Genomic DNA, 26,409 nt, shown 5'->3' on the forward strand with positions numbered 1-26,409 from the left:
AGCACGCCTGCGCGCCGCCGCCCGGGGCATGATGGGGGACGTAGTCCTTGCCCGTGGCCTGGTGGAAGAGGCCCCGCCTCCTCGTCCCCAAAGCGGGGCGGGGGTGCGTGTGTGTGTGTGTGTGTGTAAGAGAACCCGATCGAATGGAAGCGCCTCCACTTCCGGCTCCCTGTCGCAGGCTCTTTCCTTGCGGGGCAGGCGAAGGGGCAAAGGAGAGAGAGGAAGGATGAAATTTCCAGCCAGGAAACCTGACTTTCAAGCTGGCTGAAATCCTCATCCACGCTGGGTGGTTTTAGCCGCCGAGCAGCAAAAAAAATAATAATTTGAAAATAAAGGAAAGAGGGGGGGGTTCTGCAAAACCACCCACCCCGCACGGTTATTCCAGCTTTCAGCTTCCTTTGGCCCTAGGGCAGGGGTAGGCAACCTGGGCTCTTTTATGACTCGTGGACTTCAACTCCCAGAATTCCTGAGCCACGAGTCATAAAAGAGCCCAGGTTGCCTACCCCTGGCCTAGGCTGCTTTATGACTGGTGGACTTCAACTCCCAGAATTCCTGAGCCAGCCATGCTGAGGGGAAAGGGAGAGGTTTCCAAGCTGAGACATGCTGGCTCAGGAATTCTGGGAGTTGAAGTCCACGAGTCATGAAGGGGCCATAGTTCCCCCACGCTGGCTCAGGTATTCTGGGAGTTGAAGTCCATGAGTCATAAAAGAGGCTACTGCTAAGCTTGTAAGCCGCCCTGAGTCTTCGGAGAAGGGCGGGATATAAATGTAATTAAAATAAAATAAAAAATAAATGAAGGGGCCAAAGTTTCCCCCATGCTGCCTCAGGAATTCTGGGAGTTGAAGTCCCCGAGTCATGAAGGGGCCAAAGTTTCCCCCATGCTGGCTGAGGAATTCTGGGAGTTGAAGTCCCCAAGTCATGAAGGGGCCATAGTTTCCTCATGCTGGCTCAGGAATTCTGGGAGTTGAAGTCCACGAGTCATAAAAGAGCCCAGGTTGCCTACCCCTGCCCTAGGACGTTAGGAGCCTATGAATAATACGCCGCACCGCAGGTTGGACCCTCAATCCGCGGTAAGCAAACCTGTTCAGCCTCCTTCTTTTCCCTCCCAGCCCCTGCTGCAAAAGGGAGAAAACTCCTTAACCGGAAATCAAGGGCGAGAACCTGCGAGACTTTATCTCTTGGGGAGGGGGGGGTCAGCTCAGGAGGAAACGCGAGGTACGGCTAGCGACGCGGGACATGGGGCTTCTCTTCGCGTTCGGGGTCCGCGGATAAAAAGAGGCACCTTTAGACAAAGAAGCAACGAGGCAATTAGATGGAATTCCGATCCCGGGGCGGGAGATCCGTTTGCTTTTCTGCAATAAACCTCACTGAGTTAAAACTAGTTTCCTAGGAACAGTGTTTTGCTTTTTTTGCAAAACCCAATTTTTTTTAAAAAAACAAAACCAACCCAAAATACTCAGGTGTAGGTCTGCTCTATACATACGTTGTATTATAGTCTGTTTTAAATGTGTGTTATGCGTGTGCACGCTTTGAGAGCAAAGCCACTAAATTTCATTTTTTTTTAATGTGTGCCGTTGTGCCCACAGTAAACAAACAAACAAAAAAAAGACGATAAAGGTTATCGTCAAAACCAAAACGGGTGAAACGCGTGTCGTGTGAACTCATCAGCTCTTTGTTCTCTGCGAAGCAGGTGATTTCGCTTTTAAAGGAAAAGACATCGCTTTTCTCTCTCTCTCTCTCTCTCTCTCTCTCTCTCTCTCTCTTCCTCAAAGCTTTCCTGCAAATGAATGGCAAAATTGCCAGGAGGGATCGTTACAAAGAATGAGATGAATGATCAATATTTTTCTTACTTCTCCAGCCACTGTTTTAATGAAAAAAAGAGAAGGAAGGAAGAAATCAGGCTGGAAGATCCCAGCAGAAAACAGACGATTTGATTAATAAGAAAACTACAAGGATTTTTTTTCCCTTTCAATCTGAACGAGTTGAAGAAGCCAAAACTTGGCTCTTCGATCTGTTTGGTCCAGACTGTGGGGTTGTTAATTTCACTGGGTTTTAGATTTACTCTTGGGGCTTGAATTTAATTTAATTGTTTTAATTGTTTTTAATTTTTTTTGTATTCATGGTTTTTAACTGCCCTGTAAACCGCCCTGAGTCCTACGGGAATAGGGCGGTATTGTTGTTGTTGTTAGCTGCGAAGTCGTGTCCGACCCATCGCGACCCTATGGACAACATTCCTCCAGGCCTTCCTGTCCTCTACCATCTTCTGGAGTCCATTTAAGCTCACGCCTCCTGCTTCAGTGACTCCATCCAGCCACCTCATTCTCTGTCGTCCCTTTCTTCTCTTGCCCTCCATCTTTCCCAGCATGAGGCTCTTCTCCAGTGAGTCCTTCCTTCTCATTAGGTGGCCAAAGTATTTGAGTTTTAGCTTCAGGATTTGGCCTTCCAAAGAGCAGTCAGGGTGGATCGCCTCTAGGACTGACCGGTTTGATCGCCTTGCAGTCCAAGGGACTCGCAGGAGTCTTCTCCAGCACCACAGTTCAAAGGCCTCAATTCTTTGGCGCTCAGCCTTTCTTATGGTCCAGATTTCACTGCCATACATTGCAACTGGGAAGACCATAGCCTTGACTATACGCACGGTATACAAATCCAATAAAATAAATAAATAAATAAATTAGATTCTGGACTACAAGGTCTGCAAGGCAAAAAGGCAAGTCTTCCCTGCCATCTAGTGGCCGTGCGGCGTATTGCAGCACAGATCCAACAGCCCTAAATAAATTGGGATTCCTGCTACATGCTTAAAACAGTTTCCCCCCCCCCAAACTTGGAAAATTTAACATGGGTGTCTCAAAGGTGCTTTTTCAAGAGGCAACTCCCCTAGTTGATTATTCCTTGAAGACATATTTTGCTTCTCATCCAAGAAGCTTCTCTACCAGTCACCCAGAACTGAAGAAGCTTCTTTTTTAAAATATAGCTTATTATTTTTTTTAACATAATCACCATTAATATTTGGTAAACAGCATGGCTCAGCGGGTTAGGACGCTGAGCTTGTCGATCAGAAGGTCGGCAGTTTGGCGGGTCGAATCCCGAGTGCCGCATAGCAGAGTGAGCGCCTGTTACTCGTCCCAGCTTCTGCCAACCTAGCAGTTCGAAAGCACGTAAAAATGCAAGTAGAAAAATAGGGACCGCGACGGTGGGAAGGTAACAGCGTTCTGTGCGCCTTTGGCGTCTAGTCATGCCGGCCACATGACCACGGAGACGTCCTCGGACAAGCGCTGGCTCTTCGGCTTTGAAACGGAGATGAGCACCGGCCCCTAGAGTCGGAAACGACTAGCACGCATGTGCGGGGGAACCTTTACCTTTAAACAGCGTGTTGTCTGGGTTTATATTTACAATCAATAACAATTTCTATAATTCCATGCTCCACATAGTAGCTTTCCTTCTCTTCTTTTCTTCCAATAATATTCTCTTTACCAACCTTAAATTACTACATTTCTTACTATTTTAGTAGATAACAACTGGATGTAGACATTTTTCTAGTATTTTTAGAAGCAACAGCCACATCACTATGAAGCTTCTTTGCTAATTAATCATCTTAATCACCTTGTCATAGATCCCTTTTTTAAAGTTCTCGTTTAAATTTGTTTTCCCCAAAATGTGCAATCGCCTGTTAAGACACTTAAGTGTCTTTTTCCTCATACCAGCCGTCCCAACAATTTTTCACTTCTCACATCTTAAAACAAAAACAGAAAAAAGAAAAAAAGAAAAAAAGAGAAGGGAATAACATACTACTGAAGAAGCTTCTTGGAGAAGTGAGCTATTGTTAAGTGATTTTTTGCCCCATTTTATTTATTTATTTATTTATTTATTTTATTTTATTGGATTTGTATACCGCCCTATTCCCGTAGGACTCAGGGCGGTTTACAGGGCAGTTAAAACCATGAATACAAAAAATTAAAAACAAATAAATTTTATGACCTTTCTTGCTACAATTGTTAAGTGAATCACCGCAGCTGTTAAGTTGTGAAGTGAATCTGGCTTGCCCCATGGATACTGCATCCAGTTTTGGTCACCACAATGTAAAAAAGATGTCGAGACTCTAGAAAGAGTACAGAGACGAGCAACAAAGATGATTAGGGGGCTGGAGGCTAAAACATAGGGAACGGTTGCTGGAATTGGGTATGTGTAGTTTAACGAAGAGAAGGGTGAGGGGTGACATGATAGCAGTCGTCCAATCTCTCAGGGGCTGCCCCAAAGAAGAGGGAGTCAGGCTATTCTCCAAAGCACCTGAAAGCAGGACAAGAAGCAACGGATGGAAACTAGTCAAGGAGAGAAGCAACCTAGAACTAAGGAGAAACTTCCTGACAGCGAGAACAATTAAGCAGTGGAACAACCTGCCTCCAGAAGCGGTGAATGCTCCAACACTGGAAGTTTTTAAGAAGAGACTGGACAGCCATTTGCCTGAAATGGTATAAGGTTTCCTGCCTGAGCAGGGGTTGGACTAGATGACCTCCAAGGTCCCTTCCAACATCATCATCATCATCATCATCATCATCATCATTATCATTATTATTATTATTATTATTATTATTATTATTATTATTATTATTTTGCTTGTCAGAGGGTCAGAGAAGGGGATCACGTGACCCCAAGACATTACAGCCGTCATAAGTATGAGTCAGTTGCCAAGCGTCTGAATTTTGACCTCGGGGATGCTGCAACAGTCATAAGTGTGAAAAACGACCATGCGTCATTTTTTTTCCGGAGCCATTGAAACTTCAAATGGTCACTAAATGAAACTGTTGTAAGTTGAGGACAAGCTGTATTATGGTTTGTTTGGAGACTGTGACCGTTGTAATTATGTATTTGGAAGCTGGGTTTATAGGATAATGCGAATCCAATTGAGTGGAATTTTTACTTACAGTGCCAAGTTTAGTACTTGAAGGCCAAGTTTTGTTTTATACTTCCTTTTAAAAATCATATTCTCAAGGCCTCCCAATTAGGATTAGGGGAGGATTAAGAAGAGTTAATTTTTATTTTCTTTTTAAGTGTCATGGTCTAATTAAAGTGCCCAAGCTTCTTAAACAGTTATTCATCCTGGAAATTAATTAAAACTTACCTTGAAGGCAAATCCTAGCGAGCAAGAGAAACCTTTCCCCACCTACTTGATTGCGGATCGTGATTTTTATCCCCCCTGGCAATTAATTAAAAAGAGAACATAGCAAGTCTAGATGCTTGCATACCGTTGTGTGTTTAATCGAGCTTCCCATTGTCTCCAATAATGCAATTCTGTGTTATTTATGAAGAAGTAAATTCCACTAGGAGACAGAATTTATTTGCACTAGCATCTCCAGAAACAAAATGGGTGGATTCTACAACGAAAACACTGGCGTAAAGCAGCATTATATTGCCATCAAATATCATCTACCTACCCTGGGTCCTTGGGAAGGACACAAGAGGCGGATAAAACGCCAGATCCAGTCTAAACATCTGGCTGACTGCGTAATATAATAAGAATGCCATTACTGGCATTGACAAACTCGCCATCCGTAACTGTAGGTCGGTCTCGACTTACAAGAGTTCATTTAAGTGACCGTTGAAAGTTACAATGGCACTGAAGAAAGTGACTCACGACCCTTTATCACATGACCATTGCAGCATCCCCACGGTCGCGTGATCAAAATTCAGACGCTTGGGAACCGACTCCTATTTTTATGACCGTTGCAGTGGGTAAAAATGCCAAATCCAGTCTGAACATCTGCAGTGAAACATAATACAGATTGTCCCCGGCCTACGGCCACAATTGAGCCCAAAATTTCTGTCGCTGAAGCGAGACAGTTCACTTCTTATGAGATGGGCAGCTATATAAATCAGATAAATATACCGTATTTTCCGGCATATAAGACGACTTTTTAACCCATGAAAATCTTCTCAAAAGTTGGGGGTCGTCTTATACGCCGGAATATACTATTCACCTCTCTGATCTTTTCTGCCGGACGGCGGGATCGCTGGGTGAATGGAGGTAGGCGATGGCGACCCGTGGTTAGGCGGCCAACAGCGAACGGGTGATGGAGGGCAAACTCTCGTCAGATCATGGGGCGGCTGCTGCAGCCGCCGCCATTGCTCTCTCTAGGACTGGTCATGCTGGCGCTTCCAATGCTGGCTGTCAGGTCCCCAACGAGAGGAGGGGCAGGCGGTCCCCAGAGGCGCGCCGCTGAACAGTAGGAAGGGAGCACCTTTGCTCCTGCTGAGGCACCGCCTGACCGTGCCGACCAGAAGAATCGCCCGGTCACGGAGTGCGGAACCGAGAGTGGCAGCGCACCAAGCGAGAGAGCTCATAGGAAAGAAGGCGAGGTGCCCATTTGGCGGGGAAGGAGCAAAGCTGGGCAAATCACAGAGAAGGCGGAGCAGAGAAACGTTACAGGGGAAAAGGGGGCGGGGTTTAAAAGGCAAGGGAGGTGGGACGTGGAGACGTTCTGCAGTTAGAAGTAACGAAGGAGCCTCCGGCCGCTTTCTGGATCGGATTGTGCAAACTGAGGGTGCTGCTACAGTCCTTGTGTTTCCCAGGGTTGCCTGTCGTGCCAGAGGTATTCCCTGTAGCCCCAGATTCTTTAGCTCCCCACTTTCCCTAATTCGGGCGAATTTTGTGCTCCGTGGAGAAACATTAATACGCAAATGCTGTTTGTTTAACGGCGCAAAACTCGGGGGAAACCTTGGTATTTGGGAACGGAAAGGCTTAAGCCTTTTCATTTCTGTTTTATGCACGGGCTGGGAGGGTCTTTTATTTTAGCAACATCGTGGCACTTATAAAAAAAGGGTACTAACGCTAAACGAGTTGTTAATATGCAGATTGTGTGCCAGGAAATGAAATATTGAGTTATTAGCCCAAACCCTATAATTTAACACGAAAAGTAGGGGGTCGTCTTATACGCCGGGTCGTTTTATACGCCGGAAAATATGGTAAATTAAGTTTATGTGCTATTTGAATTTTTGGGAGAGCCTCGTTCAAGAGGGCACACCTCTGGGGTCCCGACAAATGGCATCCAATTTAATTCAGTGTTTCTCAACCTTGGCAACCTTAAGATGTGTGGACTTCAACTCCCAGAATTCCCCAGCTGGGAATTGAAGTCCACATATCTTACAAGGCTGAGAAACATTGGTTTAATTGATGGACTGTGGAGCGGATCAACTCTGCTAAATCCAGCCAACCAGACAGATATTATACACCTACCTGGCACTGAGTGATCTGTTTCATGCTGACTTATGTATGTATAGTTGAGTCACTCTCCATTTGAGCCTTATTTGACACCATCCTAAAACCATAGTTTAGTCTTTATCATCAGCATCAGTGTCTAGATTTGGGCCTCGTGGAATACTATGGCTTATTTTAATCCTGGTTTGTTGGAATAAACCACAAACTAAGGACATTCTTTGTACCGTACCATAGTAGAGCATCTGGGGCTAATCCCACCTACCTTACAGACTCAAAATAAGTGTGTGTGTGTGCGTGCATGTGTGTGCTAACATCTGGAAAGGCCATTAGAAAAATGTTAAGCAAAATCTTTGATTTCTGATGGTTTCCAGTGTCCACTGCAACACAGTTTGCAAGAACAGTTTATCTCAGTTAATACGATGCCTATAGGGTTACATACTTAAAAATTCATTACCTGGTATAAAAATCTGAAAGGTTTGCCTCTGGATATTCCATTATAAACTAACCCTTTCCAGGATATATTTTGGCACAGAAGCTGCTAAAAATAACAGACAAAGAGATGAAATACATTTGCTTGCTAAAATCCGTATATAACAAGACCGATGGAAAAAAAAAGTACAGTGAAGAGTAACAAGCCTCAAGGTGGAATCTGTCTTACTTTCAACAAGAAAATCCAGACAATTTTAAAGAACTGAACTTCAAAATTTGGCTTGTCACATTTACTAACGAAGGGTTAGTAGCTTCCACACAATCTGCTCCCTGCCTTTGAAACCTTACTCAAACAAAGCTGGATGTAAGGTGCTTATTGCAAAAACTAAGATCTGTCGTTTAAAACTAGCTTTTAAATTGTTTAAATGCCACATCTTTTGCCAAGTTATAGATCAAGGAGGAAGGAAGCTGCATTAGTTGAGGAATTGCTTCTGAAAGCGTGTACATTTTAATAAAGTGCATTGTTAGAAAAGACACAAGATGCATTTATTTATTTGTTAAATGGATTTATGTATTAAATATTATTTATTACTAAATTACTAAATTGATTAAATTTATTTAGTCATCTGCTATGAGATTTATTTATTAGTTAAATTTATTTGCCACCTATGTTGATGGTGGGAAGGGGCCTCTTCTAGGCAGCTTACAAGTGTAAAAACAAAGAAATGAGGAAAAATGTAAACATAGCAAAATAGTGAAACAATAAAATTAATAAGGAAATAAACTATGAAAATACGGTAATCTGAGATTTTTTTAGAAATCACTTTTTTCCATTGTCACTGTAACTTTGAATGGTCACTAAACAGGACCACCTCTTCTCATTTTGGTCCAATTTGTTGAGAATGATGCAGTATAAATAATTGATCCAGGAAACTAAGGAAGATGATACTACTGTCATATAAATCACAAACTTGTGTTTTTTCACATGTGGGACAGAATGGAGGGGTTTAAGCACTGGGCCATAGTTTACTACATTAATTTCATTTTTTTTTATGATGTCTTTTCTTAGCCCGCCCGAATGACAGAACCGATCTCACGAAGCTGAACAGAGAGACTTGGATAGTAGATGACCAAATAATCCCAGGGAGGACCAAGAGGTGGGAAAAAAAATCATTCTGGGCTTGTCCATCAAGTTATTCCGGATTAAGTTTGATTTACTGGATTGTTATTTTTATTCTTTGCGGAATCATTCCTGACCGCAACTGTTTTCATGCTCAACAGCCTAGATCAGGGGTAGGCAACCTCGGCTATTTTATGACTCGTGGACTTCAACTCCCAGAATTCCTGAGTCAGCTGACTCAGGAATTCTGGGAGTTGAAGTCCACGAGTCATAAAAGAGCGGAGGTTGCCTACCCCTGGCCTAGATTTTTGTTGCCAATTTATGTTCACTATAAAACAGTGCTTCTCAAAATTCAGCAATTTTTAATTTTTATTTATTTACTATTAAACTTATTTGCTGTCCATGTAAAAGAACAACTCTGGACTGCTTAAAAGATGGGCGGACTTCAACTCCCAGAATTCCCACAGCCAGCCATGCTAGCTGTGACAATTCTGGGAGTTAAAGTCTGCATATCTTATAACTGCTTTGATTGAGAGTTGAAGTCCACATATCTCAGGGGTCTTCAAGCTTGGCCCTTTTATGACTGGTGGACTTCAACTCCCAGAATTCCACAGCCAGCGTGCCTGGCTGAGGAATTCTGGGAGTTGAAGTCCACCAGTCATAAAAGGGCCAAGCTTGAAGACCGCTGACATATCTTATAACGGCTTTGATTTCACTGCTGTAAGGCTGTCGCCCTCAAAAGTAACTGAAGGTTAACTTTGATATCGTCCACATCCGCGTGACACTTTTCCCGCGCAAAATCACGCGGCTCGTTTAACTCGCCGGATTTACATTCTGCGCACGCGCAGACGGACATGCCCGCCTCGGCGAGCTCGAGGGCGCAGGCGCGCCAGAATCCCACCGCGCCCCGCCCAGTGAGAAGAAAAAGAGAAGCCCCGCCTTCATTCTTTTGCATCGTCCTTCAAGGGGGAGTGCGCGTGCGCAGCTTTGACAGCTTTCCCCCGCGTGCAATTTCACGAGAGTGAATTTTTGTTTTTCTCGTTCAAGGAGGGCCGAAGAATTGCATTTGCAAACTTCTGCTCCTCGGTTCGTTAGGTCGGGGGAGAAAGACGAGGGATGCACGTGGGACATTTCCCCTATGTTACGTTTTTAGGGGATTTACAGGGATGTTAAAATGTGGCTTGTTTGCTAAACGCAGGAGTGGAAAGCTGGGTTCAGACGACACGATGACCCAGTGATGCAGCCCATGCACCAAACGCCCTAAGCTTGCTTGCCTGTTTTGATACGCATTGACCCCAAGTCCTTTGGCCAGCAGATGCATTAATCCACCGTGCAATCCCAGCCTGCGCGCAAATGCAGAAATTACCTTTTGGGGTTTCCGTGCAACCAGATTACGCTGCCCTGCTTCCCATGCATCTCCACGAGAAGCCCGCTCTTATTCCGAAATTGCACTGCTCTTTCAAAAACAAAGCACCCCTTTGTGTATGGAGATTCTCAGTCATCCAGGCCAGGATGATGATAACCTTTATTGTCATTTTTTACTGTGGACACAACGGCCCACATTAAAAATGAAATTTAGTTGCTTGCTCTCAGAGTGTACACATACATAATACACATTTAAAACATACTATATACAACATATATATAATCCTACACTCTTACTTATAAGTAAGTAACAGCTTATCCCCAGAAATCGTGGGCACTTCATCGCTGGAAGTTTTTAAAAAGAGACTGGACAATCACCTGTCTGAGATATAGAATAGAATAGAATAGAATAGAATAGAATAGAATAGAATAGAATAGAATAGAATAGAAAATATGGGATAGAATAGAATAGAATAGAATAGAATAGAATAGAAAATATGGAATAGAATAGAATAGAATAGAATAGAATAGAATAGAATAGAATAGAATAGAATAGAATCTGGAAGGGACCTTGGAGGTCTTCTAGTCCAGCTCCCCACTCATGCAGGAGAGCCTATACCATCTCAGACAGGTAACTGTCCAGTCTCTTCTTAAAAACCTCCAGTGATGGAGCACCCACAACATCTTGTGGCAAGCTGTTCCACTGGTTAATTGTCCTCACTGTCAAGAAGTTTCTCCTTAATTCCTGGTTGCTTCTCTCTTTGATCAGTTTCCATCCATTGTTTCTTATCCTGCCTTCTGGTACCTTGGAGAATAGGTTGATGCCCTCTTCTTTGTGGCAGCCCCTCAAATACTGTATATTGTACAGTCTATTCCATATTCCATATTCTGTTCTATATAGAATAATCTATATCCTATAATCTATGTTCTATATACTATTCTATAATCTATATCCTATAGTTTATATTCTATTCTATATTCTATTCCATATTGAATATTCTCTATTGTATATTCTATTCTATAGTCTATATTCTGTATTCCATTCTATAGTCTCTATATTCTGTATTCTATATTCTGCATTGTATATTCCATATTGTATATTCTATATTCCATATTCCACATTCCATATACCCTATTCTGTATTCTATAAACTGAGTGGATCGGCGCCCGCGGGCGCCCTCTTGCCGGGACGGGAAGCCAGCGCATGCGCGGCGCCGCCTCGATGGTGGTTGGCGGAGCGGCCGCGGAGCGGTGCCTGGTGGGAAGGAGGCGGTGGCGGCGAGTCCTCCTCCTCCTCCTCCTCCTGCTGCCGCCTCCGCCGCTTCCTGGGCTGCGCGCGGGCTCTTAAAGGGGCCGCCGCCTCCGCCGCGCCCGAGGATGCCGAACTTCTGCGCCGCCCCGAACTGCACCCGCAAGAGCACCCAGAGCGACCTGGCTTTCTTCCGTTTCCCGCGGGACCCCGCCCGGTGAGTGCCACGCGTGGGGCGGCGGCGGCGGCGCTGGTGGTGGAGAAGAGGAAGCAAGCGGGGTCGCGTTCCCACGTGACGCGCTTGCAGACCCGGGTCGCGCGTGCATCGCGGGGAGGCTGCCTCGGTGGAGCCCGAGCGTGAGACGGGAAGGCTTTTTTTCCAGCAGGGGCTCGTTTCCCCCGAAGGGTGGGGGTAAAAGGGGGCGGACTACAAAGCCCGTCGGGCTGCCGAGCGCCGAGAGTAATTGTGCAAGGGTTTGCCCCCACTCCACCCCCCTCCCGTTGCACGTGTCCCTGTTTTGACTCCCAGGCTCATGCTTCTTGTTCTCCACCCGCATGGCTGCCAGGGCTGTGGGACTACAGTGCCCATCTGCGTTCCCAAAGCTCTTGCACTACAAAGTCCGTTCCTCCTGTTCTTCAACCTGAGGATTTCCAGAACTGGCCGACTACAATGCCCATGTCTCATCCTGGTGATTGACAGATATGTTAAGCCACAATGCCATTTCCCATGCCATGACGGATTGTAGATCTGTTGGACTAGAGTGCCTATTTCCATTTCCCGGAGCTGCTGGACTATGTAGTCCATTCCTCATGTCTCCCACCCTGCTGACTTCTAGAACTTTTAGAGTCCACGGCCCTTGGCCTACCCTGATTACTACACCTATCAGACTACAATGCCCATTTCCCACCTTGAAGATTTCCAGATATGCTGGATTATGGTGCCCAATTTGCATTCCCCAGAATTGTTGGACTACATAATCCATGTCCCCCTGTTCCTTCGCCTGCTGTTTTCCAGAACTGGCAGTGCCCATTTCCCGACAGATCTCCAGATCTGTTTCTCACCCAGATGGCATGGGTCACGGCCCCAGAATGGGCGCTGTAGTCCACGACCCAGCAATCACCAGGATGGAGAACAGGAGAAATGGGCATTGGAGTCAAATCTGGGGCATTTGCAAGGGGGCAATCCCTGGAAATGGGGGGGCACAGCTATGGGGTGAAAGGCCCCCACCGCCTTTTTTAATAGGGAGGATCAATGTGCAATAAGCATCCTGCACGGGTATAAATTGCCAGGATGGAGAATTTGGAAAAGGTATCGTAGTCCAACATACAAACCTGACATTGGGGGGGGGGGAGATCTAGCGTTCTTAAACTTTTTGTTTTCTTTTTAAATTTAGGCATTTATTATTTTTAATTATTATTTTTATTGTATACACATCTGGAAACCAAAGGAGGGCATGATGGCTAACAGGCTAAAGACGTTGTGGCTGGAATGCTGACAGCCCAGGTTTGAGTCCCGCGTGCTGCGCGATGGGGTGAGCTCCTGTTAGCTCTCGACTTACGACCACAATGGAGCCCAAAATCTAGGTTGTTGCAAAGTGAGATGTTTGTTAAGCGACTTTTGCCCTCTTTTACGACTTGCCGCGATTATTAAGTGAGTCGTTGGAGTGGTTCAGTTAGTGACCTGCTCGTTAAGTGAATCGGACTCTCCCGGTTGAATTTGCCTGTCTAAAAGTCGCAAAGGGGGGGGGAATCACGTGACCTCGGGACGCTGCGACCGTCATAAATATGAGCCAGTTGCCAAGCATCCAAATGTTGATCACATGACCGTGGGGATGCTACAACGGTTGTAAGTGTGGGGAGACAGTCGTAAGTCACTTTTTTTAAGTTGTAACCTCGAATGGACACTAAAAGGATGGTTGTAAATTGAGAACTGCCTATCATTGGTGCCCAGGTTAAGTTCATCCCTCTCAATGTTCTGGATGTTGCGCAAGGTCTGGTTATGCGGGCCACTTGCTAAGTGAGTTGTGCCCCATTTTACAACCTTTCTTGACACAAGTCATCAAGTGAATCATTGCAGTGGTTAAGTGAGTCACATGGTTGTTAAGTGAATCTGGCTTCCCCATTGACTGTGCTCATCAGAAGGTGGGAAAAGTTGGTCCCGTGACCCCAGGATATTGCAACGGTTGTAAATACAGGTCAGTTGCTAAGTCTCCAAATTTTGATCACGTCACCATGGGGAAATGCTGCAACGGTCGCAAGGGTGAAAAACGGTCATAAGTCATTTTTCCCCGTGCCGTTGTACTTGGAATGATCACTAAACGAATCGTTGTAAGTTGAGGACTACCTGTGTATAATTAAACCAGGGGTCTTCCAACTTAGCCCTTTTATGACTGGTGGACTTCAACTCCCAGAATTCCTAAGCCAGGCACGCTGGGAGTTGAAGTCCACAAGTCATAAAAGGGCCCAGTTTGAAGACCTCTGAATTAAACCCTTCGGTTTTGGCATCCAGCTTAGGAACTGTTGGTCTGCAAAACGTCCAAGGAGCTAAAATAGATTTACGAGGGCAATTTGGAAATAAACCTCCACTTGGTTAGCAATGGAAGACACTCACAGATCCAGAACTTTTATCACACGTGTTGGAAAACAGCAACATTACGTGACTTTTCGACAGACTCGCCATTCAGATTGAGGCACTTGTCGTGACGTCTTACTGGGTTTGAAATTCCTTAGTCGTCTGGGCTACGTGTGTATGTGTGTGTGTGTGTGTGTGATCAAAAACATCCCAAAAGTTCAAAAGTTCTTGGGTGTGTTTAGCGGTGTGCGGGTGAACATTGTTGTGTGCCAACACCACACCAGAAGTCAGCACGGCCCAACACTTGTTACGGAGGGCTGGTCTGAGTTTTCGTAACGTTTCACCGTAGACGTCTGAACTGATGGTCGAACCATGCTCTGTGAATAATAATAATAATAATAATAATAATAATAATAATAATAATAATAATAATATATTAATATAAAGCTGGAAGGGACCTTGGAGGTCATCTAGTCCAACCCCCTGCTTAGGCAGGAAACCCTATACCATTTCAGACAAGTGGCTGTCCAGTCTCTTCTTAAAAACTTCCAGTGTTGGAGCATTCACAGCTTCTGGAGGCAGGTTGTTCCACTGGTTAATTGTTCTCACTGTCAGGAAATTTCTCCTTAGTTCTAGGTTGCTTCTCTCCTGGATTAGTTTCCATCCGTTGCTTCTTGTCCTGCCTTCAGATCCTTTGGAGATTAGCTTGACTCCCTCTTTTTGGGGGCAGCCCCAGAGATATTGGAAGACTGCTATCATGTCACCCCCTCGTCCTTCTCTTCATTAGACTTCTCTCGCCAAGGTCCTTTGGCGTCTTCATATTTGGGGGGATATCGATCTAGTCCAGTGGACGAGACAACTCTGCAACACAACCTCCTCCTTCCCCGCCTCACTGCCTACTCAGCTACTGCGCATGGCGCCTTAAGGACGGGCATCGCTACCCCTGCCTGTTTTTCGCGCACGCTCTAATTCGGAGGTTTGTTTCCAAATTGCCCCGTATTCATGTATATCTTCGCCTCTTTTGCAGATGCCAGCGATGGGTTGAGAACTGCCGAAGGGTGGACCTGGAAGATAAGACGCCTGATCAGCTGAACAAGCACTACAGGCTGTGCGCAGAGCATTTTGAAACCTCCATGATATGCCGAAGCGTAAGTGGAAGGAAGCTGTTGGTGGTATTAACTTGGTGTTTCTCAAAATGGGCCCTTTAAGAGGGGTGGAGTTCCACTCCCAGAATTCCACTGTTTCTCAGTGTTGATGTGTGGACTTCAACTCCCAGAATTCTAGTGTTTCTCAGGCTTGGCAGTGTTAATGTGTGGACTTCCGCTCCCAGAATTCCACTGTTTCTTGATGTGTGTACTTCAATTCCCAGAATTCTAGTGTTTCTCAGACTTGGTAGTGTTGATGTGTGGACTTCAACTCCCAGAATTCCAGTGTTTCTTAGGCTTGGCAGTGTTGATATATGGACTTCAACTTCCAGAATTCCAATGTTTTTTAGTCTTGGCACTGTTGATGTGTGGACTTCAACTCCCAGAATCCCACTGTTTCTCAAACTTGGTAGTGTTGATGTGTGGACTTCCGCTCCCAGAATTCCAATGTTTCTTGATGTGTGGACTTCAACTCCCAGAATTCTAGTGTTTCTCAGACCTGGCAATGTTGATGTGTGGACTTCCGCTCCCAGAATTCCACTGTTTCTTGATGTGTGGACTTCAATTCCCAGAATTCTAGTGTTTCTCAGACTTGGTAGTGTTGATGTGTGGACTTCAACTCCCAGAATTCCAGTGTTTCTTAGGCTTGGCAGTGTTGATATATGGACTTCAACTTCCAGAATTCCAATGTTTTTTAGTCTTGGCACTGTTGATGTGTGGACTTCAACTCCCAGAATCCCACTGTTTCTCAAACTTGGTAGTGTTGATGTGTGGACTTCCGCTCCCAGAATTCCAATGTTTCTTGATGTGTGGACTTCAACTCCCAGAATTCCAATGTTTTTTTTAGTCTTGGCACTGTTGATGTGTGGACTTCAACTCCCAGAATCCCACTGTTTCTCAGACTTGGTAGTGTTGATGTGTGGACTTCAACTCCCAGAATCCCACTGTTTCTCAGACTTGGTAGTGTTGATGTGTGGACTTTCGCTCCCAGAATTCCAATGTTTCTTGATGTGTGGATTTCAACTCCCAGAATTCTAGTGTTTCTCAGACCTGGCAATGTTGATGTGTGGACTTCAAGTCCCAGAATTCCAGTGTTTCCCAAAGTTGGCAATGTTGGTGTTGATCTCGTGCTCCTGGGACACAGCAACAGTCATAAATACATGCCAGTTGTCAAGCATCTGAATTTTGATCGCATGACTGTGGGGATGCTGCAATGGTTGTAAGTGTGAAAAACGGTCATAAGTCCCTTTTTCCCCCCAGTGGCGATGTAACTTCAAACAGTCACTAAATGAATCGTTTAACGTCAAGGATTACCGGTATTTTGAACTAGATTTTGTGTGTGTGTGAGAGTGTGTGTGTGTGAAGTTGTCTCACTGGAGCGATTCACATGCTTGTATTTTGGGTTTACTTTGAATGCTAGCCAAATGATTGATTCTCACCAATTCCTGGCCCTCCAGCCCAGAAAAAACCTGGCTTAAAATGTTTACAGGTTGTAAAGGTAAAAAGTAAAGGTAAAGGTTCCCCCGCACATGCGTGCTAGTCGTTTCCGACTCTAGGGGCCGGTGCTCATCTCCGTTTCAAAGCCAAAGAGCCAGCGCTTGTCCGAGCACGTCTCCGTGGTCATGTGGCCGGCATGACTAGACGCCAAAGGCGCACGGAACGCTGTTACCTTCCCACCGGAGCGGTCCCTATTTTTCTACTTGCATTTTTTTTACGTGCTTTCGAACTGCTAGGTTGGCAGAAGCTGGGACGCCTAACGGACGCTCACTCTGCTACGTGGCACTCGGGATTCGACCCGCCAAACTGCCGACCTTCAGATCGACAAGCTCAGCGTCCTAACCCACTGAGCCACCGTGTCCCTTTTACAGGTTGTAACCATCACCAAACAGGCAGGAATGAGGAGGGAAATTGGGAGAGAGGGTGCCTTGTGCACCGATGTGCGAGGTTGTACCTTGGAATGCAGAACCATTTTTTTCCCTGTTGATTTTCCTTTCTAAGAAAGCCTGGGTTGTGTTTGTTTGTGTTTTTTTTTAAAAAAGAACGAAAATAAAGTTTTTATTTAAAAAAAAATAAAAATAGCAATTAACCGAAGTCTCACCTCTCCTTCCTTTTTCCACTTCCCTTCCCTTCCTCCTTCTCTTCTTCCTTCCCTTCTCGCTTCCCTTCCTCTTCCCTGTCTTTTTTCCCTCCTTCCTTCCCCTCCCTCCCTTCCCTTCCCTTCATTATCCTTTTCCTCTCCTTACTTCTCCTCCCCTCCCCTTTTCTTCCTTTTTCTTTTCCAGAGCCCCTACAGGACAGTTTTGCGGGACAACGCGGTGCCCACAATATTTGACTTGACAAGCCATTTGAACAACCCACACAGCAGGCATCGGAAAAGGATTAAAGAGCTGGTAGGTTTGGCTCAGGCTATAAATCTCTGGTGGTAAATTCAGACTGACATCCATTTTCTACCAACGTGGCGAATTTAAGATGTGTGGACTTCAATTCTCAGAGGTGAACTCTTCATTTTAAAGAAAAGGTCTCAACGAATAAGTCCTTCCTTCCTTCCTTCCTTCCTTCCTTCCTTCCTTCCTTCCTTCCTTCCTTCCTTCCTTCCTTCCTTCTTTCCTTCCTTCCTTCCTTCCTACCTTCCCCTTCATTTCCCCTCCTTGTCATCTACCTTCCTTCCTTCTCCTTCCTTCCTTTCCTCTCCTTGTCATCTTCCTTCCTTCCTTCCTTCCTTCCTTCCTTCCTTCCTTCCTTCCTTCCTTCCCCTTCATTTCCCCTCCTTGTCATCTTCCTTCCTTCTCCTTCCTTCCTTTCCTCTCCTTGTCATCTTTCTTCCTTCCTTCCTTCCTTCCTTCCTTCCTTCCTTCCTTCCTTCCTTCCCCTTCATTTCCCCTCCTTGTCATCTTCCTTCCTTCCTTCCTTCCTTCCTTCCTTCCTTCCTTCCTTCCTTCCTTCCTTCCTTCCTTCTTCTCTCCTTCCTATCTTCTTTTCTTCCTTTCCCCTCCCTGTCATCTTCCTTCCTTCCATCTCCTTCCTTCCTTCTCTCCTTCCTATCTTTTCTTTCTTTCTTTCTTTCTTTCTTTCTTTCTTTCTTTCTTTCTTTCTTTCTTTCTTTCTTTCTTTCTTTTCCCATGGAACCACAGTACGAGCCGTCCCTCGTGTCACATCCGTGGTTCTCTGGATAAGCCGTAAGTTGCCCCTGTTGGCTATTTCACAAGCTTAATACTCTTTTTTGCTTTGACCCATTTTATCTTATATTCTCCCTACCCTTCTTCTAATATCACTTGATTGGTTAAGCCAGCCTTTTCCTGGTTTAGTACAGGGGTAGGCAACCTCGGCTCTTTTATGACTCGTGGACTTCAGCTCCCAGAATTCCTGAGCCAGCCATGCTGAGGGGAAAGGGAGAGGTTTCCATGCTGAGCCATGGTGGCTCAGGAATTCTGGGAGTTGAAGTCCACGAGTCATAAAAGAGCCAAGGTTGCCTACCCCTAGTTTAGTACATGGTTTTGGGTTATGCTGAACTGTGGGAAGGACATAAAATAAAAATGAAATAAAAATGTGTTTTGTTTTGGTTCTTACTATAATCTTCCTCAAGCAGAGGGAAGATTCTGTCAGAGGAAAAAAGTACTTTTTTTGTCAGTGTAACCTTTTTAAAATGTTACTTTCAATAACTACTCTATGACTTTGTCAACCTAATGGTAATATATCATTAATATGCGTACAAAAAAAATCTTTGTTTAAAATGTTTCATTGCCTGTTTCCATTAAGTTGGAACCCATTATCCTATTTTCCATAGAAATATCATTTGGAATATGCCAATTTGAATGATAGCAATAGCGTTTAGACTTTTATACCGCTTCGTAATGCTTTTACAGCCCTCTCTAAGCGGTTTACAGAGTCGGCCTATTTGCCCCAAACAATCTGGGTCCTCATTTTGCCGACCTCGGAAGAATGGAAAGCTGAGTCATGCCACCATTTTGTGGGGTTCATTAAATTAAAACTGACCTGTACAGAAAGTTTGTCTGCTGCTCTAAAACAATATCGGCTTTTTTTCTTTCTAGAGAACCGGGTTTATTGTTTTGAAATTTAACCTTGTCAGGATTCAAGCGGTCGGTGTTCACAAAACGCGTGCAGAATTTCTCTGACTCGCGCCATTTCTCGCGAAAGGTTTCTCAAAATGCCTCCTTTTAAAAACCTCTCCCTTTTCGTTTCCCAGAGCGAAGAAGAAATACGGACGTTAAAACAGCAAAAGAGTAAGTTGAACCACTGATTTTTAGAAGTGGGTGGTACATCCGTAACAATGTGCAGTAAAATGATTTTAGGATCCAATCTGGGTCAGTCATCTGGGTCGGTTTATTCTTCAGAGCTTTCCGACTCAACCTGGACCCCATCCTGAGGAGAGCATCTCCCTCTCCCCAGCGTGCTTTGGGCTATCCTGTGCATCATATTTATGTGGTGCCTGGTTGTGTGTGGCTTTTTCTTTGTCGATTGGGGTGTTGATGGCTGTTGTTTCCTTGTGCTGTCAAGTCTGCGGCTCCTGAACATCTGATAAGCTGTTCAGCGCTTCTGTTTCCCAGGCTTCAATTATTTCCCTGGCTGTTTTTGTCCCTGCTCGGCCAACAATCTGAGTAGCTGCAAAATTGAATGTATGGCCTTGTTTCATTGCAGCGGGAGGCTACCTCATCTCCTTGTCTGACCGCTCACTTGTGTTGGTTAGCTGTCTGTCCTACATAAGTCATAGGGGCAATCCATGCAAGGGATCCGGTGGATTACGTTAGAAGTATTGCCCACCTTCGGGTGATCTTTAAAACTAGTTTCAGCCTACCTGTGGGGTTGATTTCACATCAGTCCCACGAGGTAGGCCAGATCAGGAATTCAGCTTCTCGAGAAGGCGAAAACTACTTTTTTTAGACGGGACCTAATAACAGAATCTTGCAAGTCGGATTGTGCTGGATATCTCCCTACCTCTGCTTCTTATACTCCAGTGAATCAACGAGGGGCCTTTTGAATGTTAATCTTGCTCCCCAGGATGCAAAGAAGAACGTTTCACCCTTCCTCCCCTCTCTTTGCATGGGTAACAATGCTTGAATATGTCCCTCGATATGTCCCATCTTCCTTATTCTCCCCAGGACCAGATATAAGGTAGGATTAGGTGCGGGGCTCCTGTTTTCACTTATCTTTCCCACTGGTGTCTTTGCTCCTCAAAATTCTTAGAAAGTTAGAAAAACTATAGTTGTCCCTCCCTTCCTTTCTCTTTTATCTCCCACCCTCCTTCCCTCCCTCTTTCCCTTCGTCCCTCCCTCCCTCTCTCTTTCCCTTTCTTTCCTTCCTTCCTTCTTTCTTTCCTCCCTTGCTTCCTCTTTCCCTTCCTCCCTCTTTCCCTCCCTCCCTTCCTTCCTTCCTTCCTCCCTTCTTTCTTCCCTTTCCTTTTTTCCTTCCTTCCTCCCTCACCCTTCCTCCCTCTCTCCCTCCCTCTTTCCCTTCCATCCCCTCTTTTCTCTTTCACTTCCTTCCCACCTTCCTTCCTTCTCCCCCCACCTTACTCCCTAGTTGACTTTGGGCCAATCTCCAGGAGATGATGAGTTCTTGGGCATGAAGGCCAGCTGACTGACTGCGAGCCAGTCACACTCTCTCAGCCTAACCACCTCACAAGGTTGTTGTGGGGAAAAGCAGGAAGGCGTAGTAGATCGGGTATGTCTTAGCCACCTTGAGTTATTTCTAAAGCAGGGGTCTTCAAACTTGGCCCTTTTATGATTTGTGGACTTCAACTCCCAGAATTCCTCAGCCAGGCACGCGTGCATGGCTGAGGAATTCTGGGAGTTGAAGTCCACAAGTCATGAAGGGGCCAAGTTTGAAGACCCCTGTTCTAAAGTAATAAGGTGGGATAAAAATCAAATAAACAACCACTGAAGTGTTTTAGCGTCATCAGTCATTTCGAAGAGAATGTTTTGCTATTATCAGCGGGCTGGAATTAAATAAACCTTTCCCCATTTCCCTAGTTGACGAAACCTTTGAACAAGAAAAGACCAACGCCGAATCCAAGAACGACGTCCAGAATCCGGCCTCGGAAGAAGGCGAAGAAGAGCCGGTCAACGACGACGTCCCGTTAACTCAGGAAGAGCGGGAAAACAAGGATTACCTCAAATCTTTATTTGAGATTTTAATCCTCATGGGCAAACAAAACATCCCTCTGGACGGCCACAATGGCGACGAGCTCCCCGAAGGCATTTTCACCCCGGACAATTTCCAAGCCCTCTTGGAATTCCGGATCAATTCCGGAGACGAAGTTCTGAGGAAACAGTTTGAGACCACGGCCGTGAACCTGGCCTACTGCTCGCAAACCCAACAGAAGCAAATGCTGGAGATTTGCGAGAACTGCGTGCGGGAAGAAATGCTGAGGGAGGTGAGGGACTCTCAGTTCTTCTCCGTCGTCACCGACGAAGTGGTGAACTTGGCGGGCGAGGAACACTTGCCGATCCTGGTCAGATTTGTGGACGACGCCCACAACTTGCGAGAAGAATTCATCGGCTTCCTCCCTTACGAAGCCGACCCGGAAATTTTAGCCGTGAAGTTCCACACCACCATTACCGAAAAGTGGGGCTTAAACATGGAGTATTGTCGAGGTCAGGCCTACGTGGTCTCCAGCGGGTTTGCTTCTAAAATGAAGACGGTGGCCACGAGGATCTTGGAAAAGTACCCTCAGGCCATCTATACGTTGTCTTCCTCGTGTGCCTTGAACCTCTGGCTGGCCAAGTCGGTTCCCGTTCTTGGCATTTCGGTGGCGCTGGGAACCATGGAGGAGGTGTGCTGCTTCTTCCTGCAATCCCCTCAGATGTTGGCTAGCTTGGACAATGTCATCTCCATCCTGTTTCACAACAGCGAGGAGAAAGGGAATTTGCTGAAGGAGATTGCCCATTCTCCCTGGACGGGACGCCATGACAGTTTTGAGATTGTGGTTGATCTCGTCCAGGCACTGGTGCTCTGCTTGGACAGCGTCAATGAAGCCTCCATGCCGTGGAACAGCTCTCTGGTGGGACAAGCCAACATTCTCTCCATGGCCCTGGCCAATTTTGACTTTGTGGTCACGGTGGTGATCATCAAGAACATTCTCTCTTTCACCAGAGCTTTTGGGAAGAATCTCCAGGGCCAAACATCCGACGTTTTCTTTGCGGCCAGCAGCTTGACGGCCGTCCTGCATTCCCTCAACGAGGTGATGGAGAACATCGAGGTGTATCACGAGTTCTGGTTTGAGGAAGCCACCAACTTGGCCGCCAAGCTGGACCTTCCCATTAAGCTGCCCGGGAGGTTCTGCCGAACCCAACAGGGAAATATGGATTCTGAGATCACTCCGGAGAATTACTACAAAGAAGCCCTCAGCATCCCAACGGTGGAACACATCATCCAGGAGTTGAAGGACATCTTCTCCGAACAGCACTTGAAGGCCCTCAAGTGTTTGTCTCTAGTGCCTTCGGTCATGGGGCAGCTCAAATTCAATACCTCTGAGGAACATCATGCCGATATGTACAAGAACGACCTCACCAACCCGGATACTCTCTCCGCGGAGCTTCACTGCTGGAGAATCAAGTGGAAACATCGAGGAAAGGACATTGAACTTCCTACCACCATCTATGAAACCCTCCACCTGCCGGACATCAAGTTTTTCCCCAACGTCTACTCGTTGCTGAAGGTCCTCTGCATCCTGCCCATCATGAAAGTGGAGAACGAGAAGTTTGAAATCGGCAGACGGCGTTTGAAGGCCTACCTCAAGAACACGGTCACCAAGCAGCGCTCCAACAACCTGGCCCTATTGAACATAAACTTTGACATTAAACATGACTTGGACTTAATGGTTGACACCTACATGAAGCTCTACCCCGAGAAAGCCGAATTTCAAGAGGAGTTTCTTCCAGCCCGCAATTCCGAACAGGTCCAAGAGACTTAACCGAACAAGGAAAGAGTGGGCAATCTGTGTGGCTGAGATTCATCATTTGGCCTTCTCAAAAAAAAAAATCAGTCCTGTTCGGCACCCCAGTAGAACTTCAGAGTAGACCCCCCTGGGTTGTAGGCCTGTCTTGAAAGGAGCTGCAGATCGTTTACCCAGCTCCGCTTTTTGCAGCTGAGGTCTTCTCTTCTCTGAGCATAAAGCACTCATGTTCTATCTTGGTTTATTGCCGAGAAAAGCCAGTTCATAAAGAAGAGAGCGTGTACTGACTTTTTTCCCTCTGTCCCTAAACCCCAGGCCCAAGAAAGAAGAATATACATTTAGTCTAAGCCGGGGATCTTCAGACTTGGCCCTTTTAGGACTTGTGGACTTCAACTCCCAGAATTCCTCAGCCAGCGTGCCTGGCTGAGGAATTCTGGGAGTTGAAGTCCACAGGTTGTAAAAGGGCCAAGTTTGAAGACCCCTGACATAATGTGAGGGGGGAAATAATACTAACTGAGAAAGAGCTAAACTGGTGTTTCTCAGCCTTGGCCATTTTAAGAGGTATGGACTTCAACTCCCAGAATTCCTTATCTAGCATGCCTGGCTGAGGAATTCTGGGAGTTGAAGTCCACGAGTCCTAAAAGGGCCACGTTTGAAGACCCCTGGTCTTAGCCATGCTGTGCAGCTGTATTTTCCATCTCTTGAACCCTTTGCTAAGTGGGAAAAATGGTCTGATGTTCTTCTGAGGGTCTAGACCCAGAAGTGTCCAATCTTGGTCCACTCTTTGTGGATTTCAGTTCCCAGAATTCCCCAGCCAGCCATGGCTGAGGAATTCTGGGAAATGAAGTCCACAAGTCTTAAAAGTGACCGAGGTTGGACACCCCCTGGTCTACACTAAGGGCTTCAAACCTTTTAAACTGTCCCAGTTAGCTGAACTAAGTTATCGTTTTTACAAGGCTTCTAAAGTTATTTCAGAAAAAAGTGGTTTCGTGAATCCAAGACTATCTTTCCGGAATTGCACCCCACTTTATTAATTGACGTTATTCTTCTCGGTCCTCTATCCATCCGATTTGGGCCCATACAGAAGACAGTGTAGCGTTTCCCTGCCACACACACACTTTCCACAACGGAATTATCTTATCAAAACAGGACTTTGCAAACAGCTAAAATCGATGGCCAGCTAAGTTTACTGTTTATATTCTGATGAATTACCAGTGATTTCCATGATAACTTGGCAAATGAACAGACAACGGGCTGCGAAGTTGGGGAATGTTGTTGTTATTATTATTATTTTTTATTGTAGAAGTCCTACAAAAACTTTTCTGCAAATATTTTTTGGCCGAAACAAAAAAAAGAAGGGGTAGGGGAAATGAATTTTTTGATATAGTTTATTTCCATGCAGAAATAAAATGTGAATTTGCTATTTGGCCTGAGCAGTTGCTTGTAGCAGTAAAGGAATCGCCGTCTTTCGGCTTGGAAGCTAAACCAGGGTGTGGCTTGTTTCACACCTGGATGGGAGACCATGGTTTATCTCGAAGTAACATTTCCTAACCGGTGAAATCACTTCACTACAGATGATCCTCGAATTACAACAATCCTAAATCGTGCCGGTCATTAGGTGGGAGACCAAAATGTAAGTCACGTGACTGGGGGGATGCTCAACATTGGAACTTCCAAGTTGTAAATATCTCTTTTTGGGTACGTCTTGAACTTTTGAAGAGTGGCTAAGCAAGCTGTCGTAAGTCGAGGACTCTGTATCGTTGCCCAGAAAACATCATAAAATCACTTAGAAGTTGCGTTCAACTCCAAGAGGGATCCGTTTGTAATAATCATTAAACCTTTTTTCTTCAGTCTGGGTATCCTTCGTTCTCAATCTTAACCTATTTCAAGAGGCGGGGACGTAAATTCCCAGAATTCCCCCGCCAGCCATGCTTCCAGTGTTTGAGGGGCTGTCACAGAGTGGTGGGGGATCCATCTATTCTCCAAAGCACTTGAGGGCAAGAGAAGAAGTACCAGGTGGAAAAACACAGGCAACCTAGAACGAAGGAGAAATTTCCTGACAGTGAGGACAATTAACCAGTGGAACTCCTTGCCTCCAGAGGTTGTGGGTGCTCCATCACTGGAGGCTTTTAAGAAGAGGCTGGACAGCCATTTGTCTGGAATGGTATAAGGCAGACATGTCAAAGTCGTGACGTCACGTGACATATCGGAACTTTCCCCCCCCCATTGCCGGCAATGGAGTAGGCACGGTTTCTTTGTGATGCGTCTGGCCTGTGGGCCGGCAGTTTGACACCCCTAGTATAAGGTTTCCTGCTTGAGCAGGGGGGTTGGACTAGATGACCTCCAAGGTCCCTCCCAACTCCGTTATTCTGATTTTATCAAATGAACCACTAGATGGTGCCAAAGTCCTATCTCTCAACCCAAACAGGAATTTGTAAATCCTTATCTGATTCTTTTTTTTTGTCCCTTTTTTAATTAAAATACTAGCTTCTTCCTCCCACTCCTGTAGGTTTCTGCTCATTATATTCCCTGTTATTTGGGGACTGCGTAATAAGGGGAGGGAATCCCAAACAAATGGAATTAAAATGGATCCACTTTCTCTGAGAATTCCACTGTGGTGTAAAACTTTCAAGGGAGTTTTAGCTCAGCCATCTGTTATCCCCAGGAGTGGCTCAGGCCCACAACTCCTGCCTTTAATATTAGTTGTTGCAGCTTCTTCCCCTTTGCTCTTGCGTTAGGATTGATTCATAGATTGGTGGAGTTGGAAGGGAAGCACAAAGGTCATCTAGTCCAGGGGTAGGCAACTTTGGCTCTTTTATGACTAGTGGACTTCAAGTCCCAGAATTCCTGAGCCAGCATGGGGGAACTATGGCCTCCTCATGACTCGTGGACTTCAACTCCCAGAATTCCTGAGCCAGCATGGGGGAACTATGACCCCTTCATGACTCGTGGGCTTCAACTCCCAGAATTCCTGAGCCAGCATGGGGGAACTATGGCCCCTTCATGACTTGGGGACTTCAACTCCCAGAATTCCTGAGCCAGCATGGGCGTTGAAGTCCACGACTCATAAAAGAGCCAAGGTTGCCTACCCATGATCTAGTCCAACCCTCAAAGGTGCAGGCCTCCTCTTTGAAGTCTCCATTGCTGGAGGAGTCAAAACTCCAGAATATCTGAAGGAGCTTCGTTTGATCAGTCCCTGGGATTACACCTGAACTTTTGATTTCTAGATCAGTACCTCGCAACCTTTGCCACTTTAACAGGTGTGGACTTCCACTCCCAGAATTCTAACCCTAACCCTATAATTTACTTGGACTTCAGCAATGCATTTGATAAAGTAGGCCCCAACCTACTACTTCATAAGATAGGAAAATGTGGGTTAGACAGCATCACCACCAGATGGATTCGTA

The 26,409-nt window shown here is 45.6% G+C and overlaps 1 protein-coding gene across 1 annotated transcript; it reads left to right on the plus strand.

Annotated features, from left to right (window-relative positions):
• Positions 1 to 11,467: 11,467 nt before the first annotated feature.
• Positions 11,468 to 24,852, plus strand: THAP12 (THAP domain containing 12). Its single transcript, XM_083362112.1, has 5 exons — positions 11,468 to 11,590; positions 14,973 to 15,093; positions 17,373 to 17,480; positions 19,295 to 19,331; positions 21,078 to 24,852. The coding sequence occupies exons 1-5, from the start codon at positions 11,502 to 11,504 to the stop codon at positions 23,018 to 23,020; spliced, it is 2,298 nt and encodes a 765-aa protein (XP_083218238.1). The 5' UTR covers positions 11,468 to 11,501; the 3' UTR covers positions 23,021 to 24,852.
• The last annotated feature ends 1,557 nt before the right edge of the window (positions 24,853 to 26,409 follow it).

The sequence above is a fragment of the Vipera ursinii genome (assembly GCF_947247035.1).
Source record: "Vipera ursinii genome assembly, chromosome: 4".
NCBI lineage: Eukaryota > Metazoa > Chordata > Lepidosauria > Squamata > Viperidae > Vipera > Vipera ursinii.

Coding starts and splice junctions, on each gene's coding strand:
- THAP12 (XM_083362112.1), top strand. CDS start 11,502: ATGCCGAACTTCTGCGCCGCCCCGAACTGCACCCGCAAGAGCACCCAG. Junction 15,094..17,372: donor CCTCCATGATATGCCGAAGC/GTAAGTGGAAGG, acceptor TTTCTTTTCCAG/AGCCCCTACAGGACAGTTTT. Junction 19,332..21,077: donor GACGTTAAAACAGCAAAAGA/GTAAGTTGAACC, acceptor CCATTTCCCTAG/TTGACGAAACCTTTGAACAA.